The 20,121-nt window shown below is 45.8% G+C and overlaps 1 protein-coding gene across 1 annotated transcript in view; it reads left to right on the top strand.

Moving 5' to 3' along the window:
* Slc39a11 (solute carrier family 39 member 11) overlaps window positions 1-20,121 on the top strand; it is a 217,783-nt gene that overhangs the window by 197,133 nt on the left and 529 nt on the right. The window contains exon 6 of the mRNA XM_026780081.1: window positions 17,113-17,283. Within this exon, the coding sequence (XP_026635882.1) occupies window positions 17,113-17,283 (171 nt within the window). The remainder of the gene's footprint in view (window positions 1-17,112; window positions 17,284-20,121) is intronic.

Below are 20,121 nucleotides of genomic sequence, written 5' to 3'. Positions count from 1 at the left end.
ACCCTGCCGCCCGCATGGCTAGCTTAGCTTATGCCCCGAAATAATTACACGGAAACTGTATTCTTTTAATCACTGCCTGACCCATTAGTTCCAGCCTCTTATTGGCTAGCTCTTACATATTGATCTAACCCATTTCTATTATTCTATTTAGTCCACAAGCTGGCTTACCAGGAATGATCTTAACCTGCGTCTGTCTGGCGTGGGAGAACCATGGCGACTCTCTGACTCAGCTTCTTTCTCCCAGCATCCTGTTCTGTTTTCTCCGCCTACCTAAGGGCTGGCCTATGAAATGGGCCTAGGCAGTTTCTTTATTAATAAGAAATCACTCCCACATCATCTATCTATCTATCTATCTATCTATCTATCTATCTATCTATCTATCTATCTATCTATCTACCTATCTATTTACCTATCTATCTACCCACAGTAGGATCATAAGCAGCCAGGCAGCATGCTTTAGGGATGCAATTAAGCTACTTTCTGCTCATCTGCCTGGCCAAAACATGTTTTTAGGAAGTGCAAGCTTGTATCAGTGCTACCCAGAGTAAACTTAATTAGAAGAACAAATCTACTATTTCAGATAGCAAAAGGAAGGAAAGATAAAGGAATGTTACTTTGTATTCCAGAGTAATTCAGAGCACCTTCAAGGGCATCCTGCTCCTCCTAATTTTATTGATGGAAAGTCTCTATTATCTTTAGCTGCAGATAATCCTTCCTGAAAGTTGAAAATGTCAGCACGACTGCAGAATTTTAAGGCATGTTTGCATTACAGGCAAACCATGGTTCTCTGCTAACATGGAGATTTGGGATTTAATGGTACTTGACAATTCTGTACCAAATTCAATCCTGATCCAATTTTTTTTTCCTCCTTCACCACAGGTAGATTTCAGTTGTGAATAGATTAGGTGTGCTGGGGCACTGTTCATCTTTCTTATTATATTTTTATAAATTCAATCCAGGTTCATTGTAAAAGCAGAGAACCAGGCTTTGTTCCCAGCTTGTTAGGTGAGGAGTGGGGTGTCCTACTCTGAACTGCTTCCAGCAGCCCTATTGCACGAGTCATATTATCCCCAACTAGCAAGTGGGGAAACTGAGACCCAGGCGGCACAGTTGATGTCCCCGGAGACCTTTGCCTAGAAGTTGGTGGGGCTCCATTACCAATGTGGGGAGGGAGCCAACTAACAACAGCTGAAGGCACATTGGACCCTTTTGAGATGAACAGTTATTATTTGCAAAATAAAAGTTTAAAAGCCAGCTAGGGAAGATGGACTTCGTTTTCAGGCCCCGGAGGCACTTTTTCCCCCCTGCTTCCTTCAACACTCACCTGGGGGAAAAGAGGAAAGGTGAGAAATCAAAGTTGAGAGAGAAGAGTGTGAGGAGCCTCCTGCGGCTTCACTGGGCTTCTTGATTGGTGTCTGCTGGGAGGACTGGAGGCCACTGGCCAGGCAGGCAGTGTCAGCTGGCTCTGCCTGTGTCCTGCCCGTCTGACCCACCGTTCCTTGCTTTGATGACAGCCGCCAGGAGAGGGTTTGGAAGAATTGCCACACCAGGGAATTGTGCCAAGTCGTAATCAGCATGTGGGCACACACGTATACCCATCTGTCTGTCTGTCTGTCTGTCTGTCTGTCTGTCTGTCTGTCCATCTCTCTCTTTCCATGAGTGTGAGAGAAAAGGAAAGAGGGAATGTATCTAAGTTTATGTTTGCAGATATATATTACTTTCCATATTATATGTGTGTGTGTGTGTGTGTGTGAGAGAGAGAGAGAGAGAGAGAGAGAGAGAGAGAGAGAGAGAGAGAGATAGAGAGAGACCTTAAAGATGAGAGAGGACTTTCCAGAAGCTCTTCCATTCTAGTCAAAGGAAACAGGACCCCCCTTCCTCCCCCACACATCGAAGATCAGAAGAATTAGGTCAGGGACAAAACTATAAACTAGGGAGCAGCCAGGAAGAGGAGCCAAGAGCTCCCCCCTCCCCCAGTACCTCTCAGCTCCAGTGGGCTTTTCCTGCTGAGTCTCTGCCCTTGAGGTTCTGAAAGGACAATTTGCCTCTATTCTCTTTTCATGGAGAACATGCAGGTGTGCTGTCCTTAGGGGAGGGGAGACGGCCATCATTCTTACTGTGTTTCTCTCTTCCCTAGCATCTTGGGTGGTGTTCACCTCTGCGTGGTCTGAGATAGTCTCTGATTACATCAATAGAGTGAATATAGTGCAGGGAGGGGTGTTTAGCTGATTAGGAAAACAGACTTTTCTAGACACAAACATTTAGCTTCATGATGTGTAAATTATGTGCATCTGGGTGCTATGCTAATTGCCTCTCTGAGCCCTTGCTGATTAGCCATGAACTCACACAACCCTGGGGTATTCACAAGCATCTTAATGGGGCTCACCTCATAGCCTGGCAGCTTCTGCCAGTCTTGGCTGCTGCTCTACCTGAAGAGCACAGGACACCCATCTGCCGTGATGCCCTTTGCTCCCCTCCAGAAAAGCGCTTTCCATTAAACCTACAATGCTGACTCTTTGGGGGCCTAGGCAATTCTCTTGCTCAATGATCTGGAAGGAGTTAGAGTAATTTAACTAATGACCAAAAAATAAAGAAGTATAATGAGATCTTTTAAAGTCCATATCAGGAGTCAGCCATAGGTCCAATCAAAGCCTGGTTTTGCAAATAAAGTTTTATTGAAACACAGACACACAACCCACACATTATCTGTGCATGTCTTTGTGCTACAACAGGCAGTTGAACAGTTGCAACAAAGCCAGAATGACCCTTGAGTCAAAAAGTCGGCTGACCTTTGAGTGCCCATGAAGTCAATCTTTGTGTATATGAATGTTGTTCTAGCAAAAAATAGGACATTGTACAACTACATCCTTAACCTTAAAGAAGATCAAAATGTCCCCGAAAGCAGGAGCAGAGTGCTCCGTGTGGGTGTGTGGATGCTTTCACAGGAAATACCCCCGCAACACACACACTGGCTTTTGTGCTCCCTACAACAAATATTCAAATGCTCGAAGTGTGCCATACAAGTTCTGCAGACAAAATCCTGCGCAGAACCAATTCTTGCCATTCTCTCTTGGTATGTCTGTGAGTGTGGAAGGTGACAGACCTTGAGACACAGCTGGCAAGTGTGGACTTGAAAACTGGTGAGTGTAATGACAAACCAAGCTGCAGAGAGAAGCCTGGCCTCGTACTAGTGCATGTGCACACACACACACGCACACATACACACACACGCACACATACACACACGCACACACACGCACACACACACACACACTCATGCACACACATAAGCACTCCCTTGCTCATCCACACATGTATTCTCTTTAATATGCCCATCAAGCCATGCCTGAGAAAGAAAGGCTCCCAAAGCACTTGTCAGGGTAAGATTTATGCCACGGATGTCTCAGAACATGATATATTGGCCCTTTTGAGTCCAAACAACATTTGGCCAGTTTGTAAGTGGCCATTTCTAATTCCTGTCTAGCAAGATTATATTGTTCTAAGCAACAACCCGGAAGGGGGCTGGAAGGTAGCTGTTTGTGCCTGACTCTGAAATAATCAGGACAATGAGCGCGCACACACGTCTTTTCTAAGAGAAGAGGAAATTAGACACCTAGTTTCGGTTTGGGGTTTGACTGCTTGAAAGTCCTCATACTGCTCCCCGACCACTTGATGCTAAAGGAGATTCAGGTGGGAACCACCGATGTGAGAGCACATGTATGGGTCATGCTTCAGTTCTGTAGAAAGCCACCTCGCAAAGCCAGCAGAATAAATGGTATGTGTGTTCCTATGGGTTTACACAGATCTAGTATAAAAATACGTGTGTGCGGGTGTGTGTTCATTCATGTGCTTGTGTGTGCAGGGGTGTGTGTACATGTATGTTTGTGTGTGTATGTGTGTGTGTGTGTGTGCATTCATGTGGAGGTCAGGTATGATCCTTCAGGCTCTGTCAACTTTCTCTTTGGAGAAAACATCTTTTTATGAGCCAAGAACTTGCAGGGTAGATTCACTGGCAGATCTACAAGCCCTAGGGACGAGCACTTTACCAACGGAAGCTTTCTCTAGCCCTAGTATACAAATTTTAAAACTTGTTCCAGTGTTTAAAAAGAAAGTCACCACTGGGTGGTAAGTGGCTTTTAGTTTTTCTTGGTGGTTATCAGTGTTTTCTGGACTCTCTGTAGTCTAGGGATATATAATATTATCCAATGACGTTTTAGCCAGGTGCTCTGCAGCATGTTTGTACTGCTACTGCTTGGGCCACTGAGGCAAGAGGACCCCTTGGCTCAGGAACTTTGGGACACCCTGAACAATAGAGTGAAACCTCATAATTTAAAAAAGAAGCATTATTTTAATGAACTTTAACGGAAAATAATGTATATTATTTTAGGGCACGAAGAGACAGCCTGTCATCCAGCAAACGCACTTGCTTCCCACTGACTGGACCCAGTCGTTCTGTGAGTAGTTAGAGCAGGCTTTCCCTCAGGCTCTCAGTCTCATAGACTAGAGAGTTCGGTTAGTGTTGGCCTGGGCATACCATGGGGTTCTCTCAGGAGACTGAGTGATCGTTTTGACAGCAGGGTCAGAGGCTGGTGGTGTCTGGAACAGGCATGTTCATGCCATGGCAGAAGGCATCCTGGGGTCCACCTGCATAGGCTCCTTCCTAGCCAGAAGGCATCCTGGGGTCTACCTGCATAGGCTCCTGCCTAGCCAGGAGCAACTGAGACCTTTCACGGTCCCAACCTTCTTCCGGGGACACCTGCATCAGCCTGGAGGTAGATTTGGCTGGAGAAACCCAAGCCCCAGGATACATTTGTTTGTTTGTTTGTTTGTTTGTTTTTGTCTTTAAGAAGGAGAGGAAGGTCTGGGGCGAGTTTCACAGGAATGAGTGTTGGGAGAGAGTGCTGGGAGAGACTGAGGATGTCAAGGAGGCATCCCTGTTGTGCTGTATAGTTTTATGTCAACTTGACATAAGCTGGAGTTAACGGAAAGGAGGGAACCTTAGCTGAGAAAATACTCTGTAAGATCTGGCTGTGGGGTATTTCCTTATTTGGTGATTGATAGGGAAAGCCACAGCCAGTGCTGGGTGGTGCCATCCTTGGGCTGGTGGTCCTGGCTTCTATAAGAAAGCAGACTGAGCAAGCCATGGGGGAGTAAGCCAGTAAGCAGCACCCTCCATGGCCTGTGCATCAGCTCCTGCCTCCCGGTGGTGGACTGTTACCTGGAAATAAGCTGAACCAAACCCTTTCCTCCCCAAGTTTCCCTAGTTTCATTTTAACTGTAGGCCCCAGGACGGGGTTAACTCCTGGTTGGAGGAACTGCCATTGTCATGAGATGGCGGACTTACAGGAGAGATATGGGAGTGAAAAATGGAGGGGTGGTTTTGATAGATAGACCCAGGGCTGGTGAAGGCATGCCTCCTCATTTTGGGAAGTGTATTTTTCTCAATCTGTCTGCCATGGCTGTATTTTCTTTTACATTTCCCATGTGCTGTGAGAGCAAAAATGCTCTCAGAAAGGGCTTTTAGCTGAGGTAAGGAAATGATGGTTCCTGCCAAGGAACCTCGTTTTACCTCCCAGTCTTAAAAAAACACAAAACAAAACAAAAAACTCTTTTTGAAAAAAAAAATGTGTATTTCCATGTGTGTGCAGGAAACCACAGAAGTCAGAGGGGAGCTGGTGTTACAGGTACTTGTGAGCTGCCCCATGTGGGTGCTGGGACCCCTGCCTTCTAATCTCAAGTTCTGTTGACTGAAGTTTCTGTCCTGCCTGGTTTCCACAGCCATTCAGTCCCAAAGAAATCATACAGCGGTCTACATCAATTATAAACTGATTGGCCTAGTATCTCAGGCTTCTTATTAACTCTTATAACTTATATTAGCCCATAATTCTTGTCTGTGTTAGCCATGTGGCTTGGTACCTTTTTCAGGGAGGCAGTCACATCTTGTTTGCTCTGTGTCTAGCTTCCGCTCTGTCTGGGTGACGACTACAGATTGCAACTTCCCTCTTCCCAGAATTCTCATTGCCCTGCCTGTATTTGCTGCCTGGTCACCCTGCCTGGCTACTGGCCAATCAGTGTTTATTTAAAATACAAGTGACAGGGTACAGACCACTGTCCCACAGCAAAGTTCCTCTCCTCTCCCCCTCCCGTGTGCACTGAGAAAGAATCTCTTATATATTCATGGTGCCTGGATGCAGGGAAGGGTCCTGCATAGGTCTGCCCAGTGCTCGATGGGCTCTAAGAGTGGGACAATAGGACAATAGGAAGAAATGTCCACACACTCCAGACAGAGAACTAATGACAGACCCAAGGGATGATGGTGCTCAAGTCCAGAGCTTGATGACTGGGATGGAATTAAATGAATGTAGGAGTGGGGCATAGCGGAGTGACTGGAATCTTAAGGGAGGGTCTGTTGACCCTGCCGCCTCTTCTCCTATGACGGAGCATTAGCAAAGCTGATCGCTGATCTTCCAGAAGGCCTTGTACCTTCCTAAGCATCTCTTATGGGTAGTCACAGCAAATTTGATTAAGATGTATGGTGGTTTGATTGAGATGTCCCCCATAAGTCTCAGACATTTAATTACTTGGTCCCCAGTTGGTGGTGCTGTTTGGGAGAGGATTAGGTAGTATTGCGTTGCTGGAGGACCTATGTCATTGAGGGAAAGCATTGCAGTTTCAAAAGACCTGTGCTATTTCTAGTATATGCTCTCAGCTTCCGCTTGTGAGTTCCCAGCTCTCAGCTACTGGCTCCAGCTGCTATGTCTGCCTGGTGCCGCCGCTGCCATTATAAACTCTCACCCTCTCGACCTGTAAGCTCCAGATAAGCTTCTTCTTTTAGAAGTGGTCCTGGTTGTGGTGTTTTATCACAGCCACAGAAAAGTGTGCTACATACATACAGAGTGCTAATAGCATTTCCTGCCCAGAGGACAGCATTCCACGTATGGACTGGACCATAGTTGGGGATCTAGAAACTGTTCAATGGCTTGTCTAAAATGTTAATTTTTCAAGTCTAGCCATTTTGTTAGTTGAGGTTCCCTCTTCCCAGATGATTGTAGCTTGTGTCAAGTTGAGGACAAAACAAACAAAATAAAAAACCAACCAACCAAACAACCAGCACAAGCATGCACCATGCCTGACTTCTTACATGCTGGGGATTTGAACTTAGATCCTCATGGGTGTGTGGCAGGCACTTGACTAACTGAGCCTCTCCCCAGCCCTGCAGGGACTTTTTGGATGCAGATGTCTTGCTGATGAAGGTCCCTCTGGAGTCTGTGATGGTCTGCTTTGCATGCAGGGGCTTTTGCACTGGGCGGCCTGGTTCCGGGTGGTCTACAGAGCAGCAGAGAGCCAGGATTTATTTCTGAGATCATAATTAACTAAGCCAGGAGTGAATCCAGGTCCGTGAGATGGCTGCTTGTCCCTCTCACGTAGAGCAGCTGATCTGATAGATGGGCTTTTAATATTAGTGGATATTTTGGTTCTATTGCCTGAGAGTAGAAATGATTTTACCTGGATCCCAGGAATGAGGTACATTTTAGTGGGTGGTTTGCTTAATGGATGAGAAATCTTTCGATATTAGTGAGCCGGCCTCTTCTGCAGCTGTACATTTAATTTCTGCCAATTACACAGACCCATTTGCTTATTCATAAGTGTTCAAGGTACAGCTGGGGCGGCTTTTGGTGCCTGTCAAAACATGTGCTGCCCGAGAAGCCCAGGAAATCGACTGAGCCGCCCAACATATGCAGTTTCTGACCTCAGATCATCGTGCAGCCCGTGCTTGTTGGAGTGATAATGGCAAGACCCTTTAATAGCTAAGAAGGTTGAAAATAAACTTTGGGTTGTGTTTCGTAAGCTCCAGGGTGGGGCCCAGATGTCTCTCTGCCTAGAGGTCAGTAATGGAACATGACAAATACTCCGGTTCTCTTCCCATGAAGTTTCCTTGGTCCCCAGTGGAATCTTTTCCGGCCGGGAGCTCTGGAAGGCACAGGAAGAACATCCTTAACAGGCTCCAGACAGAGGCAAGTGTCTGCCTGCTCCACGCAGAATGTGATTAGTTTCCCACCCTTGCTCCTCATAGGACCTGGGTTCTTGACTGGGTACAGTTCCTTGCGTCAGATAGGATGCAGTGTGCTGGCCTGGGGGCAGGAGCCGGTGGGAATGGGGGGGGGGCGTAGCTGTTCAAGCATGAGGACCTGAGTTCTGGTTCTCAGAAAAGTCAGATGCTGTAGTGTATACCTAGAACCCCCAGAACTCAGGGCTGAGGGAACAGAAACAGGAAAATCTCAGGGATGCAGTGGCCAGCCATCTAACCAGAATGGTGAAGCTCAGACAGAGAGGCCCCAAAATAAATAAAAAGGTTGGAAATTGGTTAAGACAACCAACACCAACCTCTGTTGCCCACAGGCACCGACACACATGCTCACACATACACATGCACGCATGCACACACACACACTCACATATAAACATACACATGTTAAGCGTGCATCTCCACATTGGAGCTCCAAACCAGTGGAGACAGTGTGCTGGATGTCTCCCTCGGCGTTGTGGGTGCAGCTGTCGGCTATAATACCGACGTCCACTGCTACCAGGCAGGCCTCATCAGTTATTGACAGATATAAGTGGATCACAGAAAATTACCTGCCTGTGAGGAATTAGCCAATCACATGGTAATTACTTAAAGAGGCCTCATTTGGGCTGAGGGCGTCTCACAGAAGAGGAATGAAATGCGGGAAACGATAGTCAAAGAGATAGAAATTAGGGGAAATACCACATCCTCTATCCCATAAACGGACACACTTTTGAGAAATACCCAGTGTGGACGGAGATTTGACCAATGAGATCGACAAAACGCTGCTCATAGTGGTGTCAATGGTGCCATCTTCCTGATCCTCCCAAATTTCTGACCAGTTGCATAGGTTAGTGTTTGCAGTGATATTTAATAAGGAAGCAATTCAGAAGCAGCCTTGGTGCCCAGAGGTATGAGAAAGTCTGGACTAATTTGTATTGCTTGGCAATGCCTGAAAGGGTATTTAACCGTAAAAGGAAGTGCTTCTGTTATGTTTCGTGGGAACAAAGAGCAGTCTACCATCGTGTAATATGATATTTCAGCCCAGTGCAACCACATCAGGGGTGCAGAAGGAAGTGCACCAATCTCCGTTGTTACTTTTTAGACCCTGAGATCATGGTGGCTTGCATCGTATTCTGTGTACTTGGTCAGTTTCCCACGGTTCCTTCTGCGTGTATTTATAATTTCATGATCAGAAACATAGATGAGGATGTTTTGAGTGAGGCCTATGACCCTGTGTCAAGGCAGATAGAGCCCAGTCCTGTTGTGGTCTCTTCCACCCGTAACTTGCATTTAATTGATGAGGCTTCGATGACATTGATTCAATGCTCTGACATTGGTTTTTACGCCAGAACCTTACATTTGTATCTCTCTGTTGTCAGTTCAAAGGGCTCTGTGAGATTCAAGGACACCATTGGTGCAGAGACTCCATGAAGTAAGAGGAATTGCTGGGCGGAGATGCCCGGAGTGTCCTTCCCTCTTTTTACTGTTCTCTTGACAAACGATAGGCCAAGTTTATTGTCGCTGTGCAGCTGACCCACCTGTCAGTTCCTGACAGTTGGGCCACAACTCACATACCGAATGTGTCCCAAAGGTAATTCAGCAAAATTACTACCAAGTCAAAAATCACCCCTGTGGAAATCCTTTTTCTCTCTTAAACCTTCTGGACTCAGTTGCTCAGAATATTAAAGGCAAGAAGTTACTTCTGTTTTTGACCCTGTCTTATTGAAGCCTTCACCTTTTCTACAAATTTAAGGGCAAAATCAGTTTGAAGAAGCAGTGAGAAAGAGAGCAGAAGGGGTGAATGAAGGGAATACTTTCTTCTTTGTCTATTTTTATTCTTTTATTTATGTGTATATGTCTAGATGTATGTGTATGCACCCATGAATGCAGTTGTCCATAGTGGCCAGAAGGGTGTGTGTGTCCTCTGGAGTTTAAGTTACATGTAATTGTGTGTTGACAGAGGTTTCTGTCTTGCCTGGTCCCACAGCCATTCAGTCACAAAGAAACACACAGAGGCTTACATTAATTATAAACTGGTTGGCATATTAGCTTAGGCTTCTTATTAACTCTTATATCTTACAGTAACCCATAATTCTTGTCTGTTTTAGCCACGTAGCTTGGTACTTTTCATCAGCGAGGCATTCTCATCTTGCTTCCTCTGTGTCTGTATGACGACTGCAGACTGTCTCTTTCCTCTTCCCAGAATTCTCCTATTCTGGTCACCCCACCTCTATTTCCTGCCTGGCTACTGGTCAATTAACATTTTATTAAACCAATACAAGTGACAAATCTTTATAGGGTACAAGACCATTGTCCCCCCCCCCTTTTTTTAAAAACTAAAATCCTGAATCTAATCTCCTTTGTTTAGCCTTCTTCCTGACCATTATTTATAACAACTTGTAACCAATACTCTAAGCAAAGAAAAATATCCGTAATCCATTTTTGGGGAATGTGGGTGTAGTTTTACAGGCTACTTCCTGCTGATTGGGGGCTCTGATAATCTTATGGGGACCTGTAAAAAATTTAAGATTACTGAAACTTAATATACTTAAGATAATTGTAATTAGTCTCTGAATGGTTGATAGGGTTTTCCTGAGGTTCCTATTTGAAATTTTGGCCAGAACATTGTAAGAAGGTGCACAATTTCAGCTAACCAAGTTGGAACCACCTTGAGCAGCTGGTACCCCAAACTGGTCTTAAAGTAGGGCTATTAGCATCATGACATCATATCAACCAGCTGGAGTCATTGTTGTGGGGCCCCATCTTCTTCCTGGAAACTTCAAAGATTACTGCAGGAAAATTTATTGTTCATTGTGGAAAACTCAAGCATTATTCATATAGATATATTCAACGAAAGATATGAGATAGACAAAATAGGTATGAGAAAAGTAACGATCTTCTTTCTGTCCCATATCAATTGTGAGGTATCTGACCTGGGTGCTGGGAACCAAACCATGGTCTTCTGGAAGAGCAGCAAGTGCTGCCATTGCCACACCAGCTCTCAGCCCCTTTCCTATTTATTTTTAAATGTATATGAGTATACACTTGTCTTTGAATGTGTAAAATGCTCAGAGGATAATCTTTTCTGTGGTTCAGATTTAGGAAACCAGTTGCTGGCCAGCAGTTAGTTAGAACCAAGCATGCAAGAGACTTTCAGGTCCGTGTGAAGGTTCTCCCTAGCTTGAATAAGACCCCTTCTCCATGCACTGCTCTCTTTCCTGCGACTGACCCAGCCCTGTAACAGGCTCCATTGATGCACGTGGTCTATGAAGTTGAATGTGTGATGCATCATGTCACACAGAAAGGGTCTTTTCCCAGGATGGGTGCCCATTCTGGAAGGGAAGGGAAGAAACAGAAAAATGTGACCCCCTGTGGCAAGAGATGGCTGCTACAACTTTTAGCACTCTAAAAAGCAGAAGTAGTAGCTTGAATTTAAAGGAAATAATTTGGCAAATAATTGGCTCACAACTAAGCAAAAAGCCCTAGGACCATTTAACAAAGAATCACAGAGAAAATGTTCCCATACTCTCAAGCACAACAGCAGAATATAAAACCGGGCCATGGAGTCTGTTGTGCATTCTGTGAATCAAGCTCTAGACCACATGCTCCCATGAGTCAGTTGTTGGGACAGTCTCACTACGTAGGTATGATCAAATGCATACATAGTATAGCAAGGAAACTAGGAACAGCGCTAGCACCAGCCGACTGAAGCTAATAACAGAGTGGTGGTTTGAGTGAGAACGGCCCCACAGGTTCATCTCGTTTGATACTTTGTTGTCAGCTGGTAGCACGGTTTGGGAAGGATTAGGAGGTGTGACCTCGTTGGAGGAGGTGTGCCACTGGGGCCAGGCTTTGTTCATTTTCAGATTTGTGCCACTCCAAGTGTGTTCTCTGCTTCTTGCTTGAGGTCTAAGATGTGAGCTCTCTGCTGTTCCTGTCACCATACCTTCGCTCTACCGTCTTGAACCCTCACTTTCTGGAACTGTAAGCCCAATTAAATGCTTTTTTAACAAGTTGCCTTGGTCACAGTGTTTTATCTCAACAATAGAGGAGCAAACAATTTCCTGTGGCAGACATGTGGTCCTTTCATCCTTTCTCCTTGCAGCGACACGGCCCTGACTCCAGATCCACAAGAATACAGAATCCACATTCAGGAGCTGGACAAGGGGCTGGGCAAATACAGATGAAAGAAACTGTGCTGGGGGTATGAAGATATCGTTTCTGACGCACGCTCTTTAGTATAATTATATATGATGTATATAGTGTCCACATCTGCAGGTGCACATGTGTATGCGGAGGTCACGTGTTGACGTGGGTGTCCTTCAACTGCTCTCCACATCTGGAGCTTCCTGATTCATCCAGGCTGACTTGTTGGTGAGCCATGGAGATCCCCCTCAGCACTGTGGTTACAGATACATGTTACCCACCCACCTTTAATTTTTTTATGTGTATAAACACACACACACAGAGCATGGAAGAAAAAGATCCACTAATATTTCCCCTTTCCTTATTTTTCTCAGAGAATCAACTTAATTAGAAACTGTCATAAATGTGCATTGTTGTCAAGTATCTGCCTCAACAAAAATACCTCTTGCCAGGGTAGAGACGTGGGAATTGAAGAGATATAAGTAAAGAATATGAAGGCACATAAAAATGATAAGACAGAAAACAGAAAGTATCGGAAGGGCATTCCAAGTGATTACTGAAATCCTGAAAATTTGCTCGTGTTTATTTTTCCACAGCTTTTATACCCAACATAAATGGGGGAGAAGGTAACAAAAGACTTTATTAGCATGATAGAAAGGGTAACTCAACACAATCAACTCTGAGAAGTCAGATCATTAGCATTCTGTCGTCTAGGTAGCTAAGGTGTTCTAGGTCACAGACACTGAGAAGCACCCTTCCCTAGGTGATGTCATCATTACAAAAGAAAGGAGCAGAAGTACTCCTTTTGCATAACCTGACCACCCATCAGGATGGCATCAAGCAATATTAACTTCAAAAGAGCCAGGCAACCCCCACCTAAATTAGGAGGCACAATTATGCCTGTCAGTCTCCAGACGCTCTGACTGACAGCTGGAAATGGACCTGCATTTTTCAGCCTCCACACATTGTAACAGGGCTCTCTAAGACTTCGGTTCTGAGGGCAGGGGAGATGGGTCAGCAATTAAAGTGCTCTTACTGCTTTTGCAGAAGACCTGGGTTCAGTTCTAATTGCCCACATGATGACGCAGAACCATCTGTAATTCTGGCTTCCAGGGAAACAGTGCCCTCTTCTATCTTTTGCAGGCAGTGTCTGCACATGGTACACATATATACATGCAGGTAAAACCCTCATACACACATGTATGTGCATGCTTATATGTGCATAACGCATGCGTAGTGGTCAGGGGACAACTGTGGGGTTTGGTCTTTCTTTAGGCGCCTCCCACATATTTGAGACAGGTTTTCTCTTTGTTCTGGAACTCCAGTGAGAGTCTTGGAGCCTGTTTTTCTCTATGTCCCATCATGCTCTCACTGGGATTACAGGTATCTGCTGGGCTTGCGTTTCTTCGATAACATTTATTTATATAATTTAATGTGTGTGGTGTGTGTGCACACGCATGCACACAAGCACACATACATGCTATGGTGTGTATTTGGAGATCCGAGAAAGACTTACAGAACTTGGTTCTCTCCTTCTACCATGTCGGTCCTAGGAATCAAACTTGGCATCCATTCATACTGCCAGCCTCTTGCTAGATTTTTACAAGGCTTCTGGGGATTTGAACTCAGGTCCTCATACGTACAAAGTGATTGCAGTGTTGAATGAGCTGCTGTCTCCGCAGGCCTCTTCTTCCATACTTGTGGTTTGCCTGCCCGTGCTGTCTGTATGCACACAGTACATAGCCACTCTGCATTCCTGTTACTGTGTTTTGTAACAGAGCTTAGAAACAAAGACTTTTCTTCTGAAGCTGTGTGCACTCAGTAGGTAAGACTCTGCCTGTTGTGTTATCCTAATGAACTCATCTCCAGTGAGATCTGGGGATTTTGTTCTCTCTCTCTCTCTCATGGCTGATGATCTGTTAATTAGCATTGCTGTACTCACTGGGGGCCTGAGATTCCATCACTGGGTCCATTTGATTCAACCAGTCACCCTCTCAGGGAGCGCAAACCATCTGTGCCCTCGTGTAGCCGGGCCCATGGGCTGTGAAAGAGGAGGCTAGCTCCAAATTCACCTCCCTAGATGTGTCTTGAATCCTTGAGGACACAGTCAGGCCTCCAGACCATCTGTGCATGCTTGGCTGCAGAGAGGATTGTGCTTTTGAAAGTGGCTTCTGATAAAGATGGCTCACCGCCACCCCGGAGAAGACTTCAGGGCTTGTCGTGTTACAGAGGCAGCTGTGTCTAGGTAACAGACAGTTTACTCAGCTCCTGGCTCCAGGTTTGTGCCTTCCAGGTGTCGTCTTTGGATGTCCAGGGAAGAGAATCGCAGCCTTGGTATCTGGGAAGAGGAAGCAGGGAAGCAGGAGCTAGACTCCTGGACAGCCCTCAAGTGTCCCATTATGCCTCTAGACTGGGGGCTGGGAATTCTGGGGACCCCTGGTCAGGCTCCGCAGTCCAAATCATCTAGATGTTATCACCTTAAGATGTATGAGTCCACTTCTGCTTCAGGCACCCAGAAACATGCCTTCATCCAGGAAGCCTGCCTAATATGCTTGACAGTAAAGCTGTGACCGAGGGTCAGTAACGTGTGCATGTGTCACACACACACACACACACACACACACACACACACACACACACACACACACACGAAGGCATTAGGTCAAGTATTACACATGAGGGCCAGGAGACCACAGAGGTATGCTTTGTTTCTCTTTTAAATGTTATTTATATATTTTTAGTATGTGATCTCAGTGGAGCAGGGCACATAGGCCACAGCATGGAGGTCAGAGAACAGCTCCCAGGGGTCAGTTATTCTCCTTCCACTGTGGGTTTTAAACATCAGATTCAGGTTGTTGGGTTTGATTGGCAAGGGCTTTTAGTTGCTGAACTATATTACCAGCTCCCTGGTGTACCTAAACTGGATCTGAGGAAGTCTGCCTTCCGTTCGTAGTAGGAATTCCCCACTTTTAGAAGGAAGCTCTTTGAGTGGAGATGGGAAGGAAGACTGTTGAGGGTCCCTGTCACCCTCAGTCAAGGGCATGGACTACATAGTGTCATATCTATCCACCATCCCAGAGTGTGAAGCTTCCACATTCCCACAGTCAAGGATCTCCAGGCACCCAAGAAACACCAGTAAGACAACAGTCTAAGAAACAGCGACTCTCTAGTGTAAACCAGGGAATATTTTTTTTTGTTTTTTTTTGAGACAGAGTCTTTTATGTATCCTAGCCTGATCTTGCACCTGAGATTCTCTTGCCTCAGCCTCCCAAGGCTGGAATTTGGGTTCTGAGATGTCATACTGATAATCAAAGTGGGGACTTTTCAGATGCTTAGTATATGAAATTCAGTCCCTGAGTGTTCTTCTGGTCCTGGACCACTATGTGTTTCTGTCTCTTTGTCTGTCTCTAGCTACATGCTTACTGAACTCATTGCTTCCTTCTGTCCATCTGCTGCAGCTGCTCTTAAGTCAATCGCCCACACCTGCAAGTCACCCTGCATCCTAGGAGAGGGACTCTGATTGGCTGATCCTGACATCTGAGTTATTCCCCTTGAGTCTCAGGGTGACCAGGAGTAGGGCCACACACATAATTCTGGAGGGTTCTGGGAGAAAGGGAACATATTGCCAACAACACCAATCCCTATATTCAGGACTTAGACTATTTCAAGCACTCCCGTGCATTCTCTTGTTGCATCGTCACAAACCCTCTGCCATGTCCTTGCTTGGTTCCAGGGATTGCTATCATTGGAGTGGTGGCAGAATGAAGAAATGACAGACATACAGACAACAACGTAGAAAAGCTGGGATGGGGTAGGGTGGGCTCACTGATGCAGAAACTTAGCACATTTATTGTAGAGAGTTGAACAGAGTGGAAGTCATCATATACAGCTGGACAAGGAGGCAGTGTTATTATATACAGCTGGACAAGGAGGCAGGGCTATTATATATGACTGGACAAGGAGGCAGGGTTATTATATACAGCTGGATAAGGAGGCAGGGTTATTATATACAGCTGGATAAGGAGGCAGGGCTATTATATATGACTGGACAAGGAGGCAGGGCTATTATATATGGCTGGACAAGGAGGCAGGGTTATTATATATGGCTGGACAAAGAGGCAGTGCTATTATATACGGCTGGACAAGGAGGCAGGGTTATTATATACAGCTGAACAAGGAGGCAGTGTTATTATATACGGCTGGACAAGGAGGCAGGGCTATTAAATATGGCTGGACAAGGAGGCAGGGTTATTATATACAGCTGGACAAGGAGGCAGGGCTATTATATACAGCTGAACAAGGAGGCAGTGTTATTATATACGGCTGGACAAGGAGGCAGGGCTATTATATATGGCTGGACAAGGAGGCAGGGTTATTATATACGGCTGGACTCCCATGGGGCTGAAGTGTTGGTACTTGGCATGACCAGCACCTATGTCAACAACACCCATTCACCCAGGACTTCTCTCACTCCCTACAACCCCTTCACAACAGAAATTGTTTTATTGCTGCAGTGTTTTCAATCAGGAAGCTACAAGACAGAGCAGTGAGAACCCCTGGTTAGCAGGCATCACTCAACTGGTGTGTGGCAGGGTCATGAAGTAAAAAATGATGGCCTGATTTCACAATCTATGCTCCTTATCAACCCTCAGCCTCCCTCTCCTTATGTGGCACCTGCATCCTTCTCAGAGCCTAGACTCTGGGAACAGTGTCTAGTTCCTGAGTCCTTGCTGAATGACTGTCCCAGGGGGTGCTAGAGCCAGCAAGAGGGGATGCTCGGACTGCGGCAGTCTAGATGTAGAATCGTCCCTGGCTTGGAGGTGTCCTCTTGCTGCTGCCTGCCCAGGCTGCAGAGTGCACGTTTTTACAACCTCTCTCTCTCTGTTCCTTATGCACAGACAAGAATGAGAACGGCGAGATATACCAGAGGAAGAAGGTGGCAGTCACTGGCCTCCCAGAGGGTACTGCCCCCTCAGGGGCTGTGCAAGGGAACTCCGGGCAGCCTGGGGTGAGCAGCTGGAGGAGGATCGCTCTGCTTATCCTGGCCATCACTATACACAACATTCCAGGTAAGGACTGGTCCTGGGGCTGTCTGCCATTGTCCACACAGCTGTGCAGCTGGAACTGTCGGTAGTGACATGAGTCCTATTTGGAGAGGAGTGGAAGCCACTCTTTGCTATGGGTGATTCATTTCTAGAATGATCTTTTTATGTTCCACCTCCCATTCCAGTTGCTTTAAATAACCTCTGCTATTTTGACCCAAGAGTCCCTTTCTTTACAGATTTGGTACCAGATACCAAATCATATTGAACATAATTCTGTAACTCATGTGATTTATGGGATGGAGGAGCCTCCTGTAAGTGCAGAATGTCTCCAGTTCTGACGGATGCTCGTAAGGATGCAGTGAACTCAGTGGACTGGGAGATAGGTAGCTCAGTCCGTGACGTGTTCGCTGTGCAAACATGAGTTTCCTCACAGAACCCAAGTCCAGAAGTTGGCTATGGTGGCATGTGTCTGTCATCTCAGTGCTGGGGTGGTGGGGACAGGAGGATGCCCAGGCCGGCCAAATTATTTATTTGGAGAGTTCCAGACCAACAAAAGACTCTACCACCAAAAATTAAATGGATAGAACTGAGAAGCGACACCAAAGGTTTATGTAACTTTTACATAAACACACATGCGTGGACCGTACTCAAACATGCACCCCCACAAACATGCACCCCATTGAGCGCACACACACACACACACATATAAACCCTAGTATGGAATTCTGCCTTGATTAACATTCCTAGTTTACCCACAGGCATTCTCGGTAGGGTCTCTCTCAGTCCTTTATGGATCTTTTCCTGTTACTGCATAACTTATTCAACGCCTTGGGGTTTCATTTTATGGGGAAGTCTTACTGGTGCTTTATTTCAAAGATAATATCTTCTTTTAGAGCAACGAGAAGACATGGGTAAGCATAAAATAAAACAAAATAAAGCTACTACAAAAAATTCAATGATTAAAGGATCCCGAGCGGCTGGGGACACATTATGGAGCCCCAGCTCTGCCTCCCACTGATGAGTTTATCTCCAAACACTGTTCTGTTTCCTCACGGATGAGATGGGACTAATATGCCAGCTGGTTTCTTTTGAGACTTCTACCAAACATGCGTCCAACCATAGGCTGTGTTCAGGCCCACTGAGCATCTGACAGATGGGGGTCATTGGATGATGGCTCTCTAAGGTGACATTTTTCTCGTGAGGCTCATAGAGATGTGATTCTGCCATCTCCTGGCATTTGTTTTGTAGAAGCAGAGAACACGGCAGGGATGAAGTTCTCCCTCTGGAGAACTCGATACTCTGCTATCTGCATGAAGAAGACAGCGTGTATAGCCTTCTCTGTGTTATTATATCTAGTGTATATGGAATCTGCCTCAAACACCATGCCCCAGAATAAGTTGGGCTCTTTCTCTGGGAGGAGAAAAACATGTTTCTCTAGTAATTTCCATTGCAGTTATAGCAGTTTCCATTGGCTAATCACACACAGGCTGCTTTTGTTAGAGCTGTCCTGATTGCCCATCTCTCTCCCACTTCTTTCTCAGTGTTTTAGGCCTTCTCTGAGGTAGATACACACATCCTGGTTAAGCTCTCTGTTCAGAGTGTCTTCCCATGGAGTCATACATGGGACCCTTCCACACAATGCCCAGAGAAGATCTAAGTGGATTTGCACTGTGTTGGAGGCTCCCATCATGCTCCCCACAGTATCTTAAATGACCTATTGGAAGTCTGAGGGCTCCTGAGTCTCCCAGTCTTTGAAATACAAGTCCTTACAGAAACAGGGTTGCCTGGGTCATCCTGTCGGCCATGGCATAGTCCCAGCATGCTGGAAGGTAGAGACAGAAGGGCGCTTAGCTACATAGCAAGTTCGAGGCCAGCCTGAGTTACATGAGATCCCATCTGAAGAATAAAATCCCCTAACTGAAGTTCCTAGCAGGGTTCATTTCTCCTGCCTCGGATTTCTGCTTTAGTCCGAAGAGAATAACTCGCCCACGCTTCCTGTCAGTAGCACGCCACTCTCTGACGAGTCATCTTGAGAGCCTGTCCAGGGCTAGCTGAATTTGAAAAGGTCTCCTTTTTTAACACCATCCTTTATAGTTTATTAAAAATTTAGGTGCAGCGTTGACATTCCCCACGACCCCGAGTTTTCAGATAGACTTTCCACAATGACTTAATGGATAATTGATTTTTTTTTTCTGAAGTTTTTGTCTTTGCCGGTTCAGTTTTGTATATCCTGAGGGTGACATTTTGTTTAAAAAATTGTGTCACAGTGTGGAAAAAAGAAAGAAGGCTTGTTGATGGATGGCCTGGCTCTGGAGTGCTCTGGAGTGTGAGGACACACTTGAGGGCACTTGAGTTCGTGTGCCAGCTCCACATGTGAGGACAAATGAGTTCCTGAGTCCAGTGAAGTTATGGGCCCCTGCTCGTTATTCTCCATCACTGCGACAAAATGCACGAGAGAAAGCAAGCTAAGGAAGAAAGGTTTGCCTTGCTCAAGAGTTCAGTTCCAAGTCTTTGGGCTCGAGGCAAAAGTGTAAGGGCAGCGGGTCTGTGTGCTATCTCCCTCTGATGTGACATGTAATGTCACATACTCGGTTACTTCAATCTGTTGTTTCCCCTCGTTTGATGGGACATCTTTCTCAAAGGTCACCACCACATTCAGTCACGGTGTATACTGGAGCTCTGACCTAATCTGTGGCTACTCTGTGCTCCAATACCAGGAAGGGTGGGTGTGTTTGCTTCTTACCTCCATTCTAGGAGAGCAGAGGCTAGCGTACAGCTGAGTGATTCATTCTCTTTTGTTGTTGGCTACCAGGTACACTAAGGGTGTGTGTGTGTGTGTGTGTGTGTGTGTGTGTGTGTGTG

The sequence above is a fragment of the Microtus ochrogaster genome, chromosome 7 (assembly GCF_000317375.1).
Source record: "Microtus ochrogaster isolate Prairie Vole_2 chromosome 7, MicOch1.0, whole genome shotgun sequence".
NCBI lineage: Eukaryota > Metazoa > Chordata > Mammalia > Rodentia > Cricetidae > Microtus > Microtus ochrogaster.
Note: the sequence above shows the minus strand (reverse complement) of the source record. Positions and strands in the feature narration are given on the sequence as shown.